Source organism: Ursus arctos, unplaced genomic scaffold, assembly GCF_023065955.2.
Source record: "Ursus arctos isolate Adak ecotype North America unplaced genomic scaffold, UrsArc2.0 scaffold_24, whole genome shotgun sequence".
NCBI lineage: Eukaryota > Metazoa > Chordata > Mammalia > Carnivora > Ursidae > Ursus > Ursus arctos.
Window position 1 is genome coordinate 21,866,654 of NW_026622919.1, and position 23,566 is coordinate 21,890,219.

At 54.3% G+C, this 23,566-nt stretch overlaps 1 protein-coding gene and 1 long non-coding RNA gene across 3 annotated transcripts in view; one reads left to right on the plus strand and one right to left on the minus strand.

The window, feature by feature from the left end:
- The window catches only part of PLXDC1 (plexin domain containing 1), a 55,985-nt gene extending 38,521 nt beyond the window's left edge, over positions 1 to 17,464 (plus strand). Inside the window, exons 8-14 of the mRNA XM_026512987.4 lie at positions 311 to 406; positions 5,335 to 5,416; positions 8,735 to 8,795; positions 10,006 to 10,141; positions 12,479 to 12,514; positions 14,691 to 14,851; positions 16,145 to 17,464. Coding sequence (XP_026368772.1) covers positions 311 to 406; positions 5,335 to 5,416; positions 8,735 to 8,795; positions 10,006 to 10,141; positions 12,479 to 12,514; positions 14,691 to 14,851; positions 16,145 to 16,264 — 692 coding nt within the window. The 3' untranslated portion in view covers positions 16,265 to 17,464. The remainder of the gene's footprint in view (positions 1 to 310; positions 407 to 5,334; positions 5,417 to 8,734; positions 8,796 to 10,005; positions 10,142 to 12,478; positions 12,515 to 14,690; positions 14,852 to 16,144) is intronic.
- A 2,380-nt stretch (positions 17,465 to 19,844) lies between these two features.
- Positions 19,845 to 23,566, minus strand: part of LOC123001794 (uncharacterized) — a 32,152-nt gene continuing 28,430 nt past the window's right edge. For both annotated transcript variants that reach the window (XR_008961235.1, XR_006411069.3), the window contains one exon: positions 19,845 to 20,403. This is a non-coding gene — a long non-coding RNA (uncharacterized LOC123001794). The remainder of the gene's footprint in view (positions 20,404 to 23,566) is intronic.

Genomic DNA, 23,566 nt, shown 5'->3' on the forward strand with positions numbered 1-23,566 from the left:
CAGAGCCATGCAGAAGCATGGGAACGCCTACGTCTTGACCTCAGCAGCAGCCAGGCCTCTGTGTTGAGTGGTTTAACCTGTTGACAATACAAGGCTCTCCTCTCAGGGTCAACTCCAGTCCTCCTGTTTCCCTGCACCTTCAGGATCGTTGTCCCAGGTGGATGAGTTTACTTCCTGCCCTCAGTGGCTGCACCCCGACTCCCTGATCCACTCGCTGCAATCTCTTGCCCACCTGTCAGGCTCCAGGTACAAGCCTCGAAGGCCTCTGGCCGTGAGATGCTCTCGATGACGGGCTCTGCCTCTGTTTCAGAATCTCGGCGAAGGACCATCTTCGAGTACCACCGTGTGGAGCTGGACCCCAGAAAGGTCACCAGCATGTCAGCCGTGGAGTTCACCCCACTGCCAAGTGAGTAGGGGTCGTCCCCCCCCGAGGGAGGGCATTCCACTGTCCTGGAAAGAGCTTCACAGTCAAACAATCTGGGTTCCATTCCCAGGCCCACCCCTGACCCCTGCTTGGGTATGGCCACCTAATTTCCCTGGGCTGCCATTTCTCATTTGTCACACGGGCCTAACCCCACTTCCCTTCCAGACCTATGGTAGGGGTCAGAAGCGTGGAGGACATGAATGCCAGCTCTGACACTAACTGGCACATCCCGGGCCTGGGGCGTGGTTTGTACTTGATACATGACAGCTATGGTTATTAACACACAATTAATACCCAGGAAAGGTGGACCCCTGAGAATTTTTAGACTGAACCCCCAGGAAAGGTAATCCAGGAACTGAATGAATTGAATCAGTCCTTACATTTCTTTTTTTTTTTTTTAAGATTTTATTTATTTGAGAGAGAGAGTGAGCAAGAGAGAGAGCATGCGCAGGTGGGGGGAGGGGCAGAGAGAGAGAGGGAGGAGCAGACTCCCCGCTGAGCAGGGCTCGATCCCAGGATCCTGGGATCCTGACCCGAGCTGAAGGCAGACCCTTAATCGACTGAGCCACTCAGGCGCCCCATCGGTCCTTACATTTCTTGTTGCATTTTCCTTAGTGATGGAGTAATGCCGGAGTCCACAGGCAGGAGGCAATAAAGCCATTTAGCCAGCAGTTCTCCAAGAACCATGGCTCTGGCCCTCCCGCGCCTGCCCCACTCACCTACAGTTGAGGACACATGTCCATGACCAAGGCTCCAGCTGCTGCTGAGGACCCCACCAGATCGGGGTCCGATGCTCTTCAGGATATGGTCAGGGCAGCTGGGGTGAGCGAGGGAAAGGAGGACGGCACTCGTGTTCTTGCATTTTTACTTTCTCATTATTTTTTTTAAGTTTATTTATTTAAGTAATCTCTACACCCATCGTGGGACTCCAACTCATGACCCTGAGGTCAAGAGTCACGTGCTCTCTGGACTGAGCCAGCCAGGCACCCCCGTTCTTGCAGTTTTGAAAGAGTTTTATTTTATTTTTTAAAGATTTTATTTATTTGACAGAGAGAGACAGCCAGCGAGAGGGGGAACACAAGCAGGGGGAGTGGGAGAGGAAGAAGCAGGCTCCCAGCACAGGAGCCTGATGCGGCTGTGGGGCTCGATCCCAGAACGCCGGGATCACGCCCTGCGCCAAAGGCAGACGCTTAACGACTGAGCCATCCAGGCCCCCAGAAAGAGAGTTTTAATTTCCTCTCCTGTCTCACGGTACCTGCCGGCTTCGCTCTGAAGCCATGGCCTTCTCCTTGCCTTCTAGGCTGTTTCTTGCCTTGCCTTCCCCTGCTTCCTCTTCCCTGGAGGTTCTGGGAGCAGGGCCGGTGGAGAAAGAAGAAGGGGAGGAGGAAAGTTCTTGAACACTAGGCCTGTCTCAGCAGGGCTCAGCAGGTGTCTTCCCCTGGGAAAGAGGAAGGACACAGACACCATGGGACCGCAGGACTAGGACCCTTTGCGGGTCACACCCCACCCCCACCGCAGCTGTCCTCTCTCCAGGCAGGAGAGACCTGGGGCCTGAGAAGCAGGGGTTCCTCAAGGACTGCTGAGGGCAAACCTCAAGTCCTAGGACTTGAATAAATTGCACTTGGGAGCAAGGACATCCAAGGGCAGGGTAACTGCCTGGGCGGAAGTGAAGCATCCTGGGAATCGTTTCTGGGACACTGTCTGTACATTTCAGTCACTTCCCACCCTCCAGTGAATCTTGTGAGCGTTTAATAGCACACGGGACATCTGAAATACAGATGAGAAATAAAGGTCAGTGGGTTGTACACATACCCCACAGAGGCTCCCAGGCTTTTTTCTCATGACCGTTTTGCCTGGAGCCTTTTAAGGGGCCTCCGGAGCCACTGGGAATGAGCAGGCCATGGTGTCCCGCGTGGGTGCCCATGTGGGTGCAGCTGGGGGGCAGGGGGCAGCGCTACCAGGGCTGTGATTTGAGCCCCGGGAAGGCCAGCTAACTTGGTCCCGAGAAAACTCTGCACCCCCCTGTGCAGGATTTCTCTCTTACCTTTGGGTGGGGGAGGACTTAGCCAAGACCCGTCCAGAGGTGTGGATCGGCTGTCTCTAAGCCATTGTACTCTGTGGCCAGTTCCTCCCAGTTCCTCTTCTAGAAGACACTCATGGAAAGGTGGCATGGGCTGAGAGTGGGAGATGCGGCAGGGAAGCCCACCGTGGGACCTCAAGGCTAAGAGCTCAGGCTTTTGGTTCCCACAGACCTCAGTTCAAGCCCAGGCTACCACTCCTAGCTCCCTGACTTTCTCTAAGCCTCAGTTCCCTCCCCTGTAAAACGGGGATAACAAAACCACGCAGGCATCAATTCCATAAACGTTGGTCAACTGCCGGCAACGTGCCTGTGATAGGGTGCTGTTCTAGGCCCTCTGGATACAGCAGGGGACAAAACAGAATGAGGAGAGCTCTCATTCTATTGAAAGGACACAGTGCCACCTATAGCCAGTCCCTCTCACAGTGACTGAAGGTGACACGCTGTGCCCACAACAGCTTTTCTCCCACTCGCCCAGGGCTGGCTCCCAGCCGCCATCTTGTTGGGGGTGCATGCAATGCAAACTGGCTCCCTCGTTAATGGATTGCAGGAGAGCCCCCAGGAAGACTCCCAGAGCGAGGAACTGTGTGTGACTGAATGAGTGCTCATTTTTCTGAGTTGGTTGTCACTTCTTGCTGCTCTCGGTGTGTTCTGCTCTGTTCCACTGCTCCTCAGATGAGCCCTTCTATGGCGCACAGTTATTCTGGGTGAGGGCCTGGCTCTCCTTGGAATAAAATGCACGGGGTTTGTGGCAGCTGCTCGCCACCCAGAGGTCATTCTGGGTCTCTTCAGTGGGCAGCGCTCAATTGCAAGTGAGCAAAGCTTCAAATCCAGCCCCCATTCCTCCTGCCCCACCCCCACCCCAGCCCTCTGGGCTCCTGGGCTTGCCTGGTGCCAGAGGGGTCCACGCACCGTCCAGCAGCCCGCTCCCACTAACTCCTCTGCTCTCCGGCTCTGCCCGGCCCCAGGCCAGGCCCCAGCTGTCGCTCCTCCCCATTCCTCTCGCCCTCAGCTTGTCCCCTCCGCCTAGCCCGTTAGCGTTCTGGCAGCTGCTGGGAACACGGCTGGAATGTGCTCCTCCCCGGCCTCTGAGCGCAGGGACTTTTCTGCTTGGACTTCTCCTCCTCCAGGAGAGCCGCCAGGCTTGCTTCCTCCCTTCTCTCAATCTCTGCCCAAACGACCTCTTCCCAAAGGCCCTGGCCAACCTCCCTGAATAGAATGCACCCCCACAGAACTTCCTGTTCTGCGCCACTCTGTCCCACAGCCCCCTGCCAGAAAGCCTAGCGGAGACCCCGCTGTCTGTGTAATGCTGGCTGTCTCCTGCGCTGGATTGAGGGCTCCATGAAGACAGTGCATGTATCTGTCTTTCCCTGTTCACCACCGCAGCTCCAGCAGCCGGGACAGTGCCTGCCTGTGGCCGGCGCTCGATAAATACCAGTGGAAAGATTGAATCAGGGCGCCTGGCTGGCTCAGTCGGCTAAGCATCCCGCTCTTGGTTTCAGCTCCAGTCATGATCTTGGGGTCCTGGGATCGAGCCCCGCGTCGGGCTCTGCGCTCAGCAGGGAATCTGCTTGAGGATTCTCTCTCCCTCTCTCTCTGCCCCTCCCCACGCCCATGCGTGCTCTCTCTCTAAAATAAATAAATTTTTAAAAAACAAAGGAACGCAAGCATGAACGAATGAGTGGAGGAATATGTGGCAGGTCCATTGCGGGGAATGAGTAAGCCGATCTCAAGCAGCACTCACGGGGCTCACGCGTGGCCAGCACATTCAGACCCTCTCTCCACGTCCCCTCATTTCATCCTCACTGCACGTCTGCCGAGCAGAGAGCATCAGGATCCCTCTTTAATAAATGAGGAACTGAGGCACAACAAGGTTCAGTAACTCCCCAAGTGAGACATAAACCCAAGTGAGCAGAGAGACACCCCCCCCCCCCCCCCCCCGTAGCTCACTTGCAAGCGGAGAGGGAGAGGAAAGGGGTGGAGTTACGAAGGCCTGGTTCCCCCCACAGGCGCAGTCTCAGGTTTCCCTGGGAGGTGAGTGAGGAGGCGGAGACAGGCCAGGGGAGGATCCTGGCGCCTATCCCTCCCCGTGGACCCAACGAGTGCTCCCAGCTAGCTCTGGCAGGGGGCGGGGGTGGCAAACCAGAACATCTGAAACATCCTTTTCTGTGATGATAGCCCACAAAAGTGTATGATAACATTAAACTTGTTAGACTAGCTCTGCACGTGTTCCCTCCACGAGAGGAAATCATAATCATGTGACACAGAGGCGTTGGTAGCTAACCCTACAATGGCAATCGTATTGCAATCTAAAGGTTACACACCTTAAACATATACAATGGTATATGTCAAATACATCTCAGTTAAGACAAAGAATCCTTTTCAACCCTGTAATTGTGGGCAATAGCCCAGCAGCGTAACTTCCCGGGCTAGGTGAGATCCCTTGGTCCAGGCTTCCAGGCCCCTGTAATTTTCCTTCACAAGCCTCATCACAGTGATAATTACGTAGTTACGTTTGTTTGACGCTCTCTTTAGTGTCTGTCCGCCCATGAGGCCGGAGAAGGCGGCACCAGGATTTACTGCACGATCCCCAGTGCCAGCTCAGGGCCCGACCCCCTGGGGACGGAAGGAGGAAGGAAGAAAGGGAAGGAGGGAAAGAAGAATCAGGGCTGGACTCAAGGGAGGGTGACGTTAATGACCTCTAGGGTCCCTGCTAGTCAGAGACTCCGCAGTTCTGTGAAGGCCCAGCACCGCGGGGAGTTGTGCCTTTTGGGGGTCCGCGGAGGTCCCTGGAGGGTCTGCTGCTGAGGGACCGCCGCCTTCTCTCTGGCAGCCTGCTTGCAGCATCGGAGCTGTGACGCCTGCGTGTCCTCGGACCTGACCTTCAACTGCAGCTGGTGCCACGTCCTCCAGAGGTTTGTGTCCCGGCTGAGTCCCACAGGCGGGCTGTGGAGGAGGGGCAGAGGGTGGCATGCCCCTCCCCCAGCCTCGGGCCTCGTTGCCAACATGAGAGCATCTCTAGCCGGTCCACTGTGCCCTCTAGGACCAGAATGTCGCAGAAGTGAGTTTTTCCCCGAGGCCTGTGACCCATCAAGGTGACAGCGTCCCTGTGGAGATGCTAGGTTTCTGGAAGACCAACCAGGGATCCCATCTACTGCAGCTCTTCCGCCCACCCGGGAGGGGTTGGTTCATCCCAGGGCAGGGCTTCTCAGAGAATGGATCCCACAATCAGCTAGGTCTCGTGTTGAAGATGCAGATTCCTGGGCTCCACCCCAGGCCCCCAAGGATCAGGATCGCTGGGAGGGAAGCCCGGGAGCCTGCATTTCGACATGGCGCCTCGTCTGCAATCAAGGGTGTGACCCGTCAGTTCCCAAGCCCCATTGCCGTTGGCTGAGAGCCCCGTGACCCCAAAACCCCACCTGAAGATCTCTGTCAGGCTGTTGCGGGGTTTCCTGACAACCAGGGCTATGGAAATTGTGGACAGCTGTGGAAGGCTGGGGTGGGCTACAAAGCTGTGCTTGCTTGGTTTTGGAAACAGGGAAAATTCCGGATGAGATTCGGGTTCAGGGATAAAGTTCTCCAATCCAACTCGTTTTCCACTCCTTGTTCTGAAATCATTTCCTCACAGATTAGACTCAGAATGCGAGCCCCGTTCTCCCATCCAAGATAAATAAATAGCAGGGAGGGGGGAAAAGTTTCTCTGGGGACTCAGGCTCTCATGAGAGTGGGAAGCCCTGTGAACTCCGAGAGCCCACGAGGCAATCTTGAAAATTGCAAATTACAGAGTCTCTGCGTTCCACGCTGTTGGGGGGCACCTGTCAGCGTTTCCTTTGCTCCTTTCAAATATCCCAGTGCGGAAATAGAAGCTGCCGCCGTCCCAGGCGGCCTGCCCAGCACAGGCCACAGCCCGAGCCGGGAGGAGAGGGGCTCCAGGGTGTTTTTCCTACCAGCTGTGCTCTTATTCACTCTCTCAGGGGCCTCTGTTTATTTTCTCCATAAAATGGGCTGTGGTGATGTGGCCCCGGGGAAAAGTGGGTGAGGAACATGCCATCATCTTAATTTCTCAACCCCCAAAGAGTATTTTTGTCAAGGGTCCAGGGCCCTGTGGAAAGGCATGGAGCCTCAGAGAGTGTAGCTAGGGGAGACCCCCGCTTGGTCCCTCCTGGAGTGTGGCCTTGCGACATGGTCCACCTGAGACACTCTCAAGTTTGCGAGGCACTGTCTCAGCATGGAGAGATAGTCCAGATGACCTCAGATGAGCCCTGGAATCCTGGGGCTGGCTGCCACCGCATGACTCAGCGTCCAACCAGAGCTGAGCCATGAGAACTTCAAAATGGGTCAGATGAAAGCAAAACCCTCACATGGACACATCCCCATTTAACACATACGCCCAAACCCAGAGACCATGACAGTTTAATGAGGCTTGGTCAGGTCGGGGGAGGGCAAGGCCTTGAGCAGACACTGCCTTTGCTGTGGTCATGTCAGCTCGGGGACAGAGAATCTCCAGCAGGGAGCAAGGGAGGCTGATGTGGGACTGAAATCCTGTCCCCCGATGCCCATGGACCTGGGCTCACCCCCGCACGGGCCCCTCCTTGCCAGCCCTCTGGAGCCTTGGCACCCACTGAGAGCTGACCCCAGATCGCGAAAAGAGCCAGAGGGCAGGGCTGGTGCCGAGGGGCCGGCCACCAGGGACTCTCCCAGCAACAGCTGCTTCCAATCACCCTGTGGGTTCTCAGCTTCCCCTTCCTCGCCACCCACTCTGCCTTCCACCACCTCCCAGAGTTTCCCCTCCTCGCCCTGGGGCTGGATCTGATTTAGACAATTTCACTTACCAGGGCTGGTGTCTTCCTTTCATCCCACATGGCCCCTCATCCCCCCAAGGGCCCACTCTGGAGTCTCGGGGTGACCTTAACTCCAGGATTTGGCCCAGGGAATGAGGGGCCATAATCCTTGCTTTACAAAAGTGTCGCTCTGAGAGTCCCATGACATAGGACAGGAGCAGCACGTGGCTGGGGGGGCACTTGGCATTCAGGAGGTGTTCAATAGTGGCCACATCTCATGCCTTTCTTCTCTGCATCTGGGTTGGATGGCTCAGGGCTTAGAATGTGATGCTTTTAGACCTATATCAAAGGCTCAGTCCTGGAAAGAATCAGTTAGTTTGGTTTAAAAAGAAACTTAAGCTCCCAACCCCCAATAGACCCCTAAGCCTCCATGCCCCAAAGTAGTGGGCACAGAGGACCTGGGAGAGGGACAGTGGGGCTGGCTTAGTTCAACTGTCCCTGCTGCAGGAAAAGCAGCTCGGAGCCCGAGGAGGCATCTTCAGAAGGAAACACTGACAGTGCTCGGAAATCCTCCGCCTCACCGGGTCTCTGGCGGATGGGTGGGCAGTTGCTAGTGGAGAAAATTAACTAGCCCTGAATCCTTCCTCAGCACTGGTGGCTCATGATCTTATTCTTCTCACGCAGATGTCTCAGAGCTTTAGTAGGGCTTGGTGGATTCCCCTGGCACCAGAGCGAAGAATGGAAATTTGAGCATGATGCCATGGAGAACATTCTCTGGTTCATCCTCGTACCCCCACCCCTTCCCTAGGGAAGCACTTGGCATCTTCCAGCCCAGCTGAGTTGCACAGTGTCCTTTCCTGGGACACTGACCAGCCAGTTTTTAATTTCTCCTGGCCTCTGGCAAGACCCTCATGATCACCCAGGAGGTATTGGCTAACTCTGCAGAGGCCCCTCCACCCTCAGCCCGGCCTCTCCTTGTCAAGTTTAGGCCCCTCCACAAAGAAAGAAGAGGATCGTCTGTGAATCAGCAAGGCTTTCCCCAGAAGGCATTTGTGTGACTTCCCTGGATTCTCAGCCATTTCATAGCAGCCTGGAGTCAGGAGAATCTTCAAGTTCCTTTGAGGTCACGCAGTCCCATCTAGCTCCCTGCACACACATGTCTGCGTTGACGCGGGCTTCGTCCTGGGGAGCTGGGTCAGAAGGAGGGTAGAGATGCCACAGACACCTTCCCTTCCTTTTGGGGAAGGAGTAGTTGGGGAAGAAGGGTCTGACTGCCGATCCCACCGCTGCCTGGTGCTGAGGGGGCACCTGCCCTGCGGTCTTGATCACCGCACCCCTGGGACGTCGGCCCCCTCCTCACCATCATCGGAGAGCTGTTACTGAACGGGGCAAATGAAGCGGAGGGCTTCTCTGTCAATCCAACACACCTCTTACCTTTTGGTCCCCTTGCAGATGCTCCAGTGGTTTTGATCGCTACCGCCAGGAGTGGCTGGCCTACGGCTGTGCCCAGGAGGTGAGAAGCTTCCGCGAGCCAGGCTGTGGGGAACTGGAGGACTGCCATGAGGCCCCTCCCCCAGTAGCTCTTCCCAAGGCGTCTTTGGCTTTTGGCGAAATTCTCCCCTCCATCTAGGACTCGTCTCTCAACGGCTCTGAGCCAGTTAGACCAGGCTTGGGAGCTTTTCGAGGGTTCTCTGGGTCCCTGAGAAAACCACTTCTGGTGACTTGGCCTTGGGTGGGCAGCTCTGTGGGAGCTCTTCTGGGTGCTTGCAGAGGGTGCGTTGGGCATGGTGTTGGCCACAGCTGGATCCCCTGGGAGGATGGCGACATTCTCGGAGCAGCTGCCCTGGCTCCAGCCCTCAGTCTCTTCAGGGAGGCAGGCTTTTCTGGGAGGGAGGAGGACTGTGCCGGGCACCTCCCATTAGAATCCCGTACAGGTTCCTTCTCACCGCTGGAGTTTTCCAGAATGCTCACGACTTTGATTCTGGGTGGGGAGCGTCCTGTTCTTACACCTTATACCGACGCAGACAGATCTGTTCATCCGTGTGCCCTTTCCTCTCCCTTGTCCTCTCCATCCCTCCTTGCAGGGAGCCCAGTGTGTGCTCAGCACTTCGCTGCATGCTGCCCCACGTTTGCTCTGGTTTGATCCAAACAGCCCCAGGACCTGGGGGCCAGTGCCCCCCCAACTCCCGGCTCAGAGCAGAAAACTGAGGCACAGAGAGATTTAATGACTTGACCTGCCTCTCACAACTGGTGGGACAGGGAAGTGCCAAGGCCCCACATTTAAACATAACCCCCCCCAGACCCCACTCTGTGCGCTCATCCCCTCCTCTGTTATTAGTAAGGCCGGATGAGCTTTCTACGTCCTGAAAAAAGTCTTGTCTAGCAACCCACATCTGACGTTGCTGTAGTGAACGTAGGGATTTGCTTTATTTGTTTAAGATTGGCATCTCAACTCCTTCCTCGAGGAAGGATTCGAAGCAGCTGACAGCTAAATTGCCTCGTAAGATAGATAAGGCGCTTTCAGGATAAAGTGGGAGGCTTAGAATGCACTCAGGGCGCAGCTCTGGAGACTTTACCGCACTTGAACCCTGCACCGGAATCGGAAGTTTTCTGGCCACTGAGGGATGAAGGGGCCCCCTCTGTCCTCCCGAGAGAGGGCTCTCTTCTGTGGGCCCGCCCGCGGTGAGGCCTCTGTGCGGAGCGGCGCTGGGTCTCTCCTGCAGGCAGAGGGCAGGACGTGTGAGGACTTCCGGGACGAAGGCCACTACTCGGCCTCCCCCAACAGCTCCTTCAGTCCCTTTGACGGAGACCTCACCACCACCTCCTCCTCCCTCTTCATCGACAGCCTCACCACCGAAGGTAAGGCCTGAGCCCGGGCGGGGGAAAGGAGCCAGGGGGAAGGAAAGGGCTGCGGCCTTGGCACATCGAACCCTCCCTGACGGGGGTTATGTCGGGGAATAGGAACGGCCCTGACTTTCACAGAGGAGGGACCGAGGCTCAGAGAGCTGGAGTCACTTGCTGGCCACAGGCAGAGGGGTTTCGAGCAAGCGGACTCCAGGCCCCGGCTCCAGCCGCTGTGCTGGCCCACGTCCGGACGTCAGGACGCTGGGATGGAAGTCACTGTGGCCAGGGGAGGATGAATGCCCCAGCCCGGTGCCTGAGATGTGTACGGTCCACGTCAGCTCGTCTTAATAGCCATCCTTATAGAACCCGAGAGGTCTTAGCAGCTGTGTGGCGGGTAGGAACTCGGTCCACACACTCAGATGTGAGCAAAAGACTGCCCGGTTTTCCTACAACTGTGCTTCTGGCTTTTGACCCTCATGCAGCTGGAGGGGTGGGCCTCAGCTTGGCTTCCTGCCCCTGGGACCTGGTGTGGACAGAGGGTGGCAGTGGGGCAGCTGTGGAAAAGCCTGGTGCAGGCCCCTCCCGGATTCTTTGGCCGTCTCTGAAAAATTCCTCTCTCATCCTTTTTTAGTACGTTACCGCCAGACTTTAGCCCTTTGCCCTTAGGCTCAGGCTGAGAGACGTGGGCTCCTATCGCCTCCACGGAGCCACGTACCTGCTTGAAAGGGGCAAACGGAACAGAGGAAAGGAAAAGAGAAAAAAAAAAGGCCACCCAGGAGCCCCTCGGGGGTGGGGACTTTTTTTTTTTTTTAAGATTTTATTTATTTATTTGACAGAGAGAGAGACAGCCAGCGAGAGAGGGAACACAAGCAGGGGGAGTGGGAGAGGAAGAAGCAGGCTCCCAGCAGAGGAGAGAGCCTGATGCAGGGCTCGATCCCAGGACCCTGGGATCAGGCCCTGAGCCAAACGCAGACGCTTAACGACTGCACCACCCAGGTGCCCCATGGGGGGACTTTTGAAAGAGGCCTAGTGAAGGGAAGGAAGGGCATCCCCCATAGGAGGAACAGTCTATGCAGTGGCTCAGAGGTCTGAGAGGTCTCTGAGGTCTGGGTAGCCTCGGGCAGCTTCTTATAGGGCCACTGCCATGGTGTTGAGTCGTGGTGAAGGACAAGAGGAAAGAAGACTGGGGACAGATTGCGAAGAGCCTTGAACATTTGTGAGCAAAGGGGAGCCAGTAAAACCCTTTAAAATGACACGGGCGGTGGAGGGACAGGAGAGGAAGAGTCACGGAATGTATGGTACGGGCCATACATTGTGGATCGTTCTACTTGTTTCACGCTTTTGGTGCTTGAAGCAGTAATCCTCGGTCCTCTAGAGCATTCTCCTGACATGGAGCTCTCGCTTGCCTTTCCTCTTAAGAACCTGCAGGGAAGAACGACAGGGAGGGTCGACCACTGGAACTTACTTAGGAAGCCACAGGACACACACCTTGCCGTGTAGGAATCTTTCCTCCAAGTTGTGCGCTGGTGGGGGGTCTTCAAGCAGATCTGCACCTGTGACACGTGCCCCTCCTCAGTCCTTCCTCAGCCTCCTGGCGCCCTGTAGGAGAATGTGCCGGGTCCTCCCCTTGACTTTGCAGGCACCCACCGCGCCCCAGCCTCACCTCTCACCACGCCCCACTCACACCCTCTCCACCCTCCAGCTACACCGCACTGCTTTTTACTCCCAACTGGCCAAATTCTCGCTGCCTTGGGGCCTTTGCTCATGCTTTTTCCTCTGTCGGAGCCCTTTTCCCCAGAGCCACGTCTTACCCCTCCGTCTTGACACCCTCTGTTTGGGTGATGCCCCTGATCAGAGCTTCATTATACTGGGTTTTAATTGTCACTCCATCTCCCCCATTTGTTACCTCCCTGAGGGCAGAGACCATGTCGAACCCCAGTGCCTCCTCCCAGTGCTCAACTCCATAGTAAATACCCAATAAGGATTGCTTGAATGAATAAACACGAGACTAGGAAAAGTTGGCTTGTTCGTGGACTTCTATTATACTGCTGTGTGACTTTAAGCAAGTCACCTCCCCTTTCTGGGCTTCAGGTTCTTGGCCTCTAAAGTGAAGGATTAGGGACACCTGGTGGGCTCAGTTGGTAGAGTGTGAGACTCTCACTCTCAGGGTTGTGGGTTTGAACCCCACATGGGATGCAGAGATTACTTAAAAATAAAATCCTTAAAATTTTTTTTAAAAAACCCATTAAATGCAGGGTTGGACTAAACCTCCCTAAAATCCCATCTGGACCTAAAGTGACCAAGGCCATAGTGATGCCAGTAATCTTACACCTTCTCTCTTTCTCTTTGAAGATGACACCAAGTTGAACCCCTATGCAGGAGGAGACGGTGAGTACAGAGTTGCCGGCCCCTCTTCATCAGACCCACTGCCTCTTGGAACACTCCCCGCCCCCCCCCCCCATCTCCCGCCAGGAGGGTGCAGCGGTCACCGGTCACCTGGCCTCTTTGCTTTTGTTCTGAGGTGGGGAGGAGGGGAGCAACAGTGGCCTGAGCTTCACAGACCTCCTGCTGGGCTCCGGGGCACAGGCCCACTAGATTGAAGGAACATGTCTACATCTAGACGTTTCTCATCAGCCAGGAACCTCCTGTGTATCTGTCTTGACTGTTCACTGCCCCAAAAGGAGCGAGAGGAGGAAGGAAGAGCTGAGCTAGAGCGGGCATGGCAGTGTGGGGCCTGTCTCTGTTGACCTCACCTCTTGTCCCCGTGGGCCTCACCGTCAATGACGGGTGGAGAGCAGCTTCTCCCACATCAAGTGTCCTTGGATTCCCTGGCTGGGTTGGCAGAGAGCACACAAAAGTTGCCCACCCTACTTTTTGCAGGGCACCAGAAGTTCGGGGTCCTTTGCTCCCAAGATTAACCGCGAGGATAATCTCTCTCTGGTGACCTGACGTGGCCCGCCTCCCCTGCCCTTGGCCCAGAGCCAGCTCAGGCCCTTGCTGCAACCACTGCACGGGGGAGATGGAAATGCCTTCCAAACTCTGGGGACGGGGACATTGTTATCTTGGGTCCCGCAGGGGAGGAGAGGCTATCGATGCAGCGTGGTGCGACCCAGTCTCCCACCAGAGATGAAGCCACGCCTGCTCTGGGGGCAGTAGGTGTGGGTGTGTGTTGTGTGTCTAGGCTGGGAGTGAGGAGTGGGGGCTGGGCCACGTCCCCCTCGCTCTGCACCATGCGCTCATCAGCCGAAACCCTGACCATCAGATCACCAGGGTCCCTGCGGGCTGCACGCTGACTGCCAGGTCAGGGGAGGCGAGCTTGGGGCGTGTCACCTGTCACCTCACCTGGCGGCAGGTAGTGGCACTAACCATGCTCTGGAGTGCCCCGGGGACAGTTTCTCTCTTGGGTTTCTTCTGCTTGCAGAGAAGAGGGGATGGGGAGGACAATGATTGGGCGCATGCAACATCCTATTGAAAGTCCCCACCTCCTGTTGATTTGCATTCTACCCATGACCCATGTAAGAAAGGATTTGATATTTTTTTTGCTTATGTGCTCATCGGTCTTTTCTACTTTATTATGTTCGCATCCCTGTAGGGTGGGGAGAAGAAGCAAGTAGCCACCCCAGGTAATATGGGAATATAGGCCTCTTAGTGGGTGGCTGACTCTGTCCTTGAGCGAATCACCTCACCTCTCTGTATTTCCGGTCATACAAGAAAGGGGTTGGACTAGATGACCTTCTAGCTTGACAGTCTATGGCAATACTCAGTCTCCTCCATGGGATGTATTTCAAATGCTCAGGATGTTCTCAGAGATTGCCTGCTGGTTTATTAGCCCTCAGAGGACCTGTTCATTTTTTTATTGAGCTCCTACCATGAGGCCCGCCATTTTTTTTTTTTTTTTAGAGCTAAGGACACAGAGATGAATAAGACACTGTCTTTGCCCTCCAAGAGGCCGCAGTCTGGTAGTCGACAGTGATAGGTGAAAATACGGTCATTTTGTTATCAAAATAGCTAATACTTACGAGGTCATCTGAGATACCAGCCCTGGTCTTCAGCCGGTGACGTGAATGATCTGGTTTTAACCCTTAGGGCTTTAACACTAACCCTATTAGGTAATCATTATTATCCTTGTTCTACAGAAGTGATAAGTGAGGCACAGAGAGGTTACATAATTTGCCCAAGGTCACACAGCTAGTAAGCAGCAGAGTCTGGATTTGAACCAGGGAGCCATATTCCAGAACCAAAACTCTTCGCCGTCACATAACCTGTGAAAACTCCCTAAAAGCCATTAAGTGGCACGGGTGTTGGAGAGAACTCTTTGATCCTTATTAAACATTTGGGCAACTTTTAAGTGATTTTGGAAAACCACCTGAACCGTTCCAAGTGCGATGTGAATGCCATACTCATGATTCTACCCACCCCTCCCCCACCGTTTTACCTATTTCATGAGCAGGCCTGAAGTTTCTGCCCGTTTTCATCTCTTAGATTTTGCCAGAACCTGGGACTTCGTGGCCCCACCTTCCCTGCTCCCCGGTAGCCACTCCCTACCCTAACGGTCTCTCCACAGGCCTTCAGAACAACCTGTCCCCCAAGACCAAGGGCCCCCCCGTGCACCTGGGCACCATCGTGGGCATCGTGCTGGCAGTCCTCCTGGTGGCAGCCATCATCCTGGCCGGGATTTACATCAACGGCCACCCCACGTCCAACGCTGCACTCTTCTTCATCGAGGTCAGTGTAGACTTCGGCCACAGCTCCGCCGTCTGCCTCCGCAGCAGCATTTCTCCAGCTGTGGGGTACCTGCCCCTCCCCACCTCATCCCTCCTGCCTGCATGCCTGGCTCCTGTTCCTACCTGAGGAACCGTCATCGACTCCATCCTGGTGCACCATGCACTGGCTGGTGCCCTTCGAGTCCCTAACCGCCTCCCCCACTGCCCGGTCTCCCCCAGGAGACCCCTCCTGTCCCGTTGAACAGCCCCTCTGCCTTTCGCTCCCCTGTTGGTGAAATCAGAAGAGCCCCCAGAGGAAAGAAAGAGAAATCACTAGGGATCGTGCAGCCAATCTTGAATGCTTTATGGCCTCTCACCCCCCAATTCCAGGCCGGGTGCTTTTTCAAAGCCATAGTGGAACTGAGACGTCTGCCTCTTTGCCTGCTGTGTGGGTGTTAAAGTTAGAATTGACAAGATAGAGTAATCCAAGAGCTGCGCTCTCTGGGAGCTTTCATTGAGGATGCTATGGTCTGGAATGCGTCAGAATTGGGAAGAACCAGCTTGAAGTGCAGCTTGGGAAGTAAAGGCCAGCCCCCTTCTCTCTGGGCCACAGGGCTAGCAGCTCCTGGCCCTGTCCTCCGCTCTCACTTCTCACCAGCTCTGCGTGTGGTCCAGGGGGGCTGCCTCTGTGACCAGGTCTCCCGCACAGGGATCACCCAGAGGCGCAGGGGGTCTCCTCTTCTTTGTTTAGAAACCCTGTTTCTTGTAAGCCCTTAGCCAGTCCGCCTTAAGTTTTAGCCTCCCTGGCTGTCACCCCAGGGGACTGCAGATCCGTAGCCACAGAAACGCTGATGGGGCAGGTCTGAAACGGGCCCAGGAAGGTGCGGGTTCATAAGCTCCCGAGCCATCTCTGCTGCAGGGTCTGTACTGGGGGGGGGGGGGGGGGGGCAGGGTTATCTTGGCATTTCCAGAGCCTTCCAGATCATTCCCTCTCTCACCCACTGCCTCACTTTTCACGGTCTCAGGGCTCCACTAGGTACATTGCTAAGGCTCTCACCTGTGTTCTGCAGTCCCCGCCGTGAGTGGCAAAATGACCTCCTTCCAGATTCCTCGGGCTCCCAGCAGCGGACGGATCACAGCGGGGGGAGGCTTCTGGGGGGGGTTTGAACTCCACCCGGCTCACAGTAGGCCCCCAGCGCCCGTGTGAAGAGAGTCTCAGTGCTCAGCACCGTCCCTAGGTGTGTGTGTGGCGGGGGGGGGGGGTCCCAGGTGAGTGAGGCCACGCCCGCTGACTCTGCCCTCCATGCCCCCACAGCGGAGACCTCACCACTGGCCAGCAGTGAGATTCCGCAACCACCCCAACCACTCCACCTACACGGAGGTCGAGCCCTCGGGCCACGAGAAGGAGGGTTTCGTGGAGGCTGAGCAGTGCTGAGAGCAACAGGTCTCCCCTTGGAAGAATGGGAAAGAAGACCCGGGGACCCCAAAGAAGACCAGTCAGAGCAAAGCGGAGAAGTGACTTTTCTTGGCTTCCTCTGAACATCCCCTGGCTGGGCAGATGGAGACGAGACTGTGACTTATGGTGCCCGAGCCACAGTTTGGCCATCGCAAACCACATACGGAAGCAAGGGGACAGAAAAGCAACCACGTGAGCTTTCTAAGGGACAGCAACCTAATTTCATCCTGTTTTGATGTGCGGGGTCTCCCCTTCTGGGTCTCTCAGTGGTCTCTTCCGGTGGTCCTGCCCCAGAGGCCCCTCCCACCTGAGTCACCTAACGCCCCCCCACAGGACACGGAGAACAGGACTCCGGGTTGGGGCCGCCGCGTTCCAGGGTCCATAGACTCCAGAGCTGGTCCTCATGGCTATGGATTCAGTATATTTTGCTCCAGCCTCGGCGGCTCTGGAAGTCTGAAGATGTTCCAGCCGCCTGCTAAACACAGGGACGGCTTCGTCTGGCATGTTGTCACCGGGGGAAAGCCAAACGCAAGGAGAGGAAAGAACTTGTGGGGGGAAAGTTCCATCTTTACGCTTTACTCCCTAGAGTTACCCTTTCTGCCTAGAGGGTCCGACACGGAACGCGTGTGCAGCCCGCCTCGTGGGCCTTACCCCGACGGGTGGCCAGGCTCGGCCGCATCTGCGGTGTGGGGCTCCTGATTCCGCTGGCACGTGTGGTGCCCCCGGCATTCACTGGCCTGGCCTGGCGGCGCCAGGAAGTACCTTCAAAGGCTGGGCCTGCCAGACTAGTACCTTTCCTCCTCTGAGCTGGATTTTTATAGCCATTAAAGAGAGGAAACAGGGTGGTAGGAGGGCTTCTGGAGACATACTCAGCAGGGAATTTCCATTGGCTTCTGTTGAGAAGCAAAGCTGCTGGAACTGACGGGACAGAGGAAGCGGGCGTGGGAAGGAGGGACTTGCTACGGAAAACTTTGACCTGGAGAGTCGCTCCCACCTCCCCAGCTCTGCTGGAAGCTTTCGGAACAAAGCGTTTAGGCTCCCAAACTTCACCTGGTTTTAAGGGAATTCTGCCCCAGGGATGAGTTGGGGCTGCTTCTGAAGAGAATTTAAAATTACAATCTATAGCTCAACCTCGTTCAAGGTAAAGAATATCTGCAGCAAATAAACGTTAAATCAGTCTCCACTGAGTCACGCCCTTTTACGCACCTCCCCGGGGACACTGCAAAAGAAAGAAGTTAAAGTACCGGGCCTCCTGAGGTGGCAAGTAGGGAGTCCGCAAATAACCAGACATATCCAAACACTTGACCCATGGTTTTCCACATGCTTCGCGGTTTATTCTCGGTGAGGCCACTATTGACAATCCGAGTGGGAAACATGCTGGACCTCGGCTGTGTGTGTGTCTCTGTGTGTGTGTGTGTGTGTGTGTATTTTTTTTTATAAACCAGACAAAGAAGAGCTATGGGGAGGGTCAGAATGTGAGAAAGAAAAAAGACCGTGCAGCCAAGAGAATAGGGTTTTTTCCAAGCTTCTGAAGGACAGAAAGGTCTGTAACTGAGCGGTCTTAATGAGAGAAGAGCAGCCAGGCGCTAAGAGGATCTGGGCTCCCAGCACTCCCGGCTGGCAGGAGGGTGATTCCTGCCCTTGCCTGACTAGCAAAGCATCTATGACCTCTATGTGTCTAAAATGGCCAGTGGGCCATCCCTGTTGTGGCCCAATGCAGGGCACAGCACCGTTTGCCCCACTCCCACACCCCAGCAAGCTTCTTCCCAGTGGGAACTCTGCCCACTGCTCTTGATTCCTGAAGGGAAAGAACATTGAGAATGAAGGAAGGTGTGTGTGTGGCCCAGGGGGCACCTGGGTGGCTCAGTCGGTGAAAGCTCTGCCTTTGGCTCAGGTCATGATCCCAGAGTCCTGGGATCGAGTCCCACTTAGGGCTCCCTGCTCAGCAGGGAGTCTGCTTCTCCCTCTGACCCTCCCCCATCTCGTGTTCTGTCTCACTCTCAAATAAATAAATAAAACTTAAAAAAAATTTTTTAAAAAGATAGTGGCCAAAGCTGACAGCCAACCTATTTGGAAAACAGAGGGTTCAACACTTGAGCTGATCTCTCATCTGGTTGTGGGCAAGGCTAAGACTTTCTTCTCCCCATCCTGGAAATGATAACAGATTTGCACAGGGCACCGATCAGGGGCTGCCCGCAGACCCCCTGACCTTGGGAACCCACACCAAGTAGAGTCACAGAGAAAATGCAGCCAACCTCTCTCTGTGTCTCTCTCTATCTCTGTCTCCACCCCTTCTTCCCCCCTGTGCGCCCCCCGCTCCATGTCTCCACAAAAACCCACCTGAACTTGCACTCAGTGTTAATAATAAAAGCAACTTCCTTCTAGGACTTCCGCAGTGTGCAAAATAAAGTGCCAAGAATTTTGAGTGCATTCTGCAAATTGTCGCTCCTGGCTTGGCCCAATGACTCGCGTCTCCTCTACGGACCCGGACTAAGGAGCATAGCAGCGGCCTGCAGCACCCTGCCCGTCAGGGCTGCTTCTCCCAACCTCCCCTCCTACCTCCAGGAGAAACAGCCTGAAAAGAGATCCCAGCTCTTTATTTGTCTGGGGTTTGTAAATCCCTGGAAGTAAACCTCGTGGGTTTCCAATCTACCATCTAGAGACACAAAATCGATCTGCGTACGATGAGGCTGCCACATTTCTGGATGCTTCTCAGTCAAACCGCTTTAGTGGCCTCGCTGCGCTTTTATTACTTTGGGTTTTTCGTTCACAAAATACGGTGAAGCAAACCAAAACAAAGACAGGAAAAATCTGAACTCTTCGCGGCCAAAATCAGCTGCGCCACATTTCAGGCTCCAAACAAGCTGATTTATAAATAAACATGCTGTGTTCGCCGACTGAGGAGGAACGTGTCGGAGAAGGCGGCGAGGGCTGGTGGAGAAAGCGCTGAGCTACGTAGCTGGTCAGAAGGTGGGAGCTGTAGCCCCAGCCTTGTCCCTGAGAAGCTGTGTGATGTGGGCCAAGTCACCCACTCCTCTGGGTAGGAACAGTCTCCTCTCCTGCTTTTTTTTTTTTTTTTTTCCCTTCCCCCAGTTCACACAGCAGCTCAGACCAAAGCAACCCTTTCCTTTCCGTTATCCTGATGGGGTTACCAACTTTTCTAGTCTGCCTGGAGCTTTCTTCGTTCCAACACTGAGAGTCCTACATCCCAGGAAACCCCTCCAGGATGCACATCCTGGATCAATTGGTTGGTCTAGCCTTGGAGTCTGTCCAGACTCCATTGGCTGAAAAGATCAGGTTAATAATTTCAAGGACTTCAGGGTCTTGGACCTAGCTCCTCAAAGTATGGTCTGGATAGGCATCACGGACGATTAGCTGGAAATGCAGAAGTCAGACCCACACGACCCAGACTTACTGAGTCAGAATCTGCCCTAGAGTAGTTCCCCCAGGTGACTCACGCGAAGCCCAAGAAAGTTTGGGAAGTACTTCTAGGAAGCAATTTTACCCACATGATCACATTATTCCCCCATTTCCCAGATAAGGAAACTGAGGTTCAAACAGGTGGTTTACTTGTTTATTAATTGGATCCAGACTCATGAAGCACCTACCACGTTAAGTGACTCGCCCAAGGTCACATAGCTAGTAAGACACCGAGACAACCCCAAAACCAGGGCTTTGGAGTCCCAGCTGAGGTCGTTCCCTGGGGACCACAGGGCGACAGCAGAACCGCAGGGCCACAGTTAAGTATGGAAGCTGACGGTGGAGGAAAGAGAGGCCTCCCAGGCCTGTAGAGAGCCTCAAAAGGAGGCATAACAATGACTTCAGATCCTCATTCTTGGGTCCTGAAACTGTGAGCTTATCAGGTACTTATTTACACAGTCCCAAGAGCTTGAAAATATCCTCATTGCTCCTGCCTCCTCCTCACCCGGCTCCCCGCTCCCCCACTCGGGGACCCCCTCACATGAAGATTTGGAAGCACTCTCCACAAGGCTTTACAAAACCCAAGGCCATGCTTCTGTGCTCTTCTTCTTCTTGAATGGAGGACAACTGATGACTTCATTTGCCACGATGGGGCTGGAGAGAAGGGAAGTGGGAAGGGGGAATCCTCACTTGAACTGCTGAAACCAAAGAGAAAGGGGACGAGGCTTTTGATGTTCATAAGACGTTCTTACATTTGGTCCCTAGAGGTAGCTAAACTGTGCCCACAGTTTTCCACAAAGTTAAAGGCACTGAGAAGGAAATATCTGAAGACAGGCCAATAATATTTCATCATACGCTCCCAGTCATACAAGCCAACACTCCCTTCCAGCTTCAGCCTGTCCTCTTCAAAGTTTTTTCTTCAGAAATTGACTCACCACCATGGGATCAGATCGAGGGTCCAAAAGGCTAATAGAAGGCTCCCCCCGTCCAGATGAGGAAAGGTTGAAAATCCTCCAGAAGTAACAAACCCCATCTCTCGTCCACTGACCCATCCTACAGTCCCCTCAGTTTAGATCCCATTTTGAATTCACGGATAGGCGGCTCTTAGCCAACTCAGATGTGGTCAATCACGTGCCTAATGGGGAGCGCTTTGCCTGGAGTCCCCTCTCCCGAGGAACAGTAAGTCATTTCAAGAGCCTCTCCTCTGGGGCGCCTGGGTGGTTCAGTCCTTAAGCGTCTGCCTTGGGCTCAGGGCGTGATCCCGGAGTCCTGGGATCCAGCCCCACGTCAGGCTCCTTCGCTGGGAGCCTGCTTCTTCCTCTCCCACTCCCCCTGCCTGTGTTGTCTCTCTCTGTGTCAAATAAATAAATAAAATCTTTTTAAATAAATAAATAAATAAATAAATAAATAAATAAATAAGCGAGCCTCACCTCAAGGCCTAAAGGGCAGCCCACCCCAGAGCCCACCCTGTCTCCTCTCTAGGGCTGCCCACACCCCTCCCTGTTCCTTGGGGCTCTTCTCCCCCAAGGCCTCTAGGGACTGAGCAAAATCTCCCCAGCTGACTTTGCTCCTCCTTCTGCCTCCAGAGATAAGCACTCAGCTCTCCTCATGGTGAAGGAGGAATCAAAACTAACAAAACTGGGCATTAGCAAAACTTCCTTACAAAAGCCCTGATCTATTAACTTCTCTCCTCTGAGACGACAAGGGGGGCAGGTAGCCGCTCACATTTACTAAGTGCCGACTACGTTCCAGGCGATGTGTTACGAGATGTATCTGGATCATCGCCTATGAGGCAGGGCTGTTGTTAGCCCTACCCTACAAGGAAGCCATCGAGGTGCAAAGCACATGAGGGAATGTGCTCAAGGTCACCAGCTAGGTCACTCAGGCAAGGCGACTAAAACTTGGCAAAGGTCACTAGAGGTCACTTGGCCTTTGGTGGGGTTCCTCAGCTTTGGTTCCTGCAGCCAGGGCTTGCCCGCCCTCCTACCCTGGGCATCTGGACCCACCCTCTATCAAAGGCCCCGTGGATCCCGGCCTCCATGGAAGCTGGGAAGGTCCTGCCCAGCCAGGAAGTAGCATTGGGTTGGAAGAGGCAACACTGCCTCGGTTTCAAAGGGAAGTTTTAAATCTCTGAGGCCCCACAGAGGGAGTGACCGACCCCCAGTTCACTAGGTGTTAGCCTTCTAGAAATGAACCCTCTTGGGCTGCTCCTCCCATCCTCTGGGCCACACATCTTAGAGACTGTTACCTGATGTTTTCTTGTCTGTAAGAGCCCAGGCTACAAGAATGGCTTTGTCCACGTCCCCAATCCCTTCGTTTTACAGAGGGAAAAACGAGGCCCGTGAAGGCCGGGAAGGCCGTGGAAGCCCATGAAGGCCGGGAGCGACTTGCCCACAACCACACAGAAAGCGGGACAGCCCAGGCTGCTGGTTCTCAGAGCTAGCACCTGTTGGTGGGGGGGGGGGAGCACGAGGGCTCTGATGCCACCCAGCCCGAGTTGAATGCTGGTGACGCCACATGCCACCTCTGTGACCTTACACAATGACTCCGTGTGCGGACTCGCTTACGGCATTAGTTAAATGCAAGCGGTGAAAATAGTAGCACCTGGCAGGGGGTGGCTCAGTCGGTCAAGCATCCGACTCTTGATTCCAGCTTAGGTCATAATCTCAGGGTCCTGAGATCGAGCCTCACTGTCGGGCTCTCTGCTCAGCGGGAGTCTGCTTGAGATTCTCTCTCTCTCTCTCTCTCTCTCTCTCCCCCCGCCCCTCCCCCCACTTGTGCGCCTGTGCTGTCTCTCTCTCTCAAATAAGTAAATCTTAAAAAAAAAAAAGAAAGAAAGAAAATAGCACCTGCCTCATCAGGCCTTGTGAGGGTTAAACATTCCAGCACTTGGAGAAAAACATAGCACTGAAGACCTTGCTTCTTTTTCACTTATTACATTTTACTTGTTAATTACTAACCACAGCACAATTTATTATCCCCAGTGAGGGGGAGGGGGGCAGCGGTGGGCAGATTACCTGGCACTTTCTGCTGCCTTTATGTTTGGGATGTTTGGGTATGGTGCTCTGCCACCAGAAGGAGGCGCTCTGCCGGGTGACCTGTTCAGCAGGCAGCCTCTACCTCTCAGAAAGCCTCCCACTTACCCTAGGATGGGGACAGACGTTGACAAACATCCCTTCAACGGGGTAGCTCTCGTGACTCTGACCAAAACAGGCACTGAAACTTCTCATCGCTCTTCGTTCTTAGCTTTCTATATTTATCTTCAAAACACTAACTTAGTTTCATGTTCTTTAGGCGGAAAAAAAGGAATATGAGAAAGGGATATTGCAGAATTCAGCCTGTAGAAATCAACCCCTGAAAACCTCCCTCAGTGATTAATTTTGAAGGTTCCAATACCCAAGGCTGACTGTTTTGTCAGAGACCAGCTGAGGCACTGAGTTTATTTTTCTAGTTCCCTTTAAAACTAAATTAAAAACAGATTACACTAAATAAACTGGAGGTATCACACTCCCAGAGATCAAGATCTACTACAAAGTGGCAGTAATCAAAACAGCATGGTACTGGCACAAAAACAGACACGAAGATCAGTGGAACAGAACGGAGAGCCCAGAAATAAACCCGCGATTATATGGTCAATTAATCTTCAACAAAGGAGGCAAGAATAGGCAACAGGAAAAAGACAGTCTCTTCAACAAATGGTATTGGGAAAGCTGGACAGCTAACAGGGAGAAGAATGATACTGGACCTCTTTCTTACACCATACACAAAAATTAAACTCGAAATGGATTAAAGACCTAAATGTAAGGCCTGAAACCATAAAAGTCCTAGAAGAGAGCACAGGCAGTAATGTTTCCGACATTG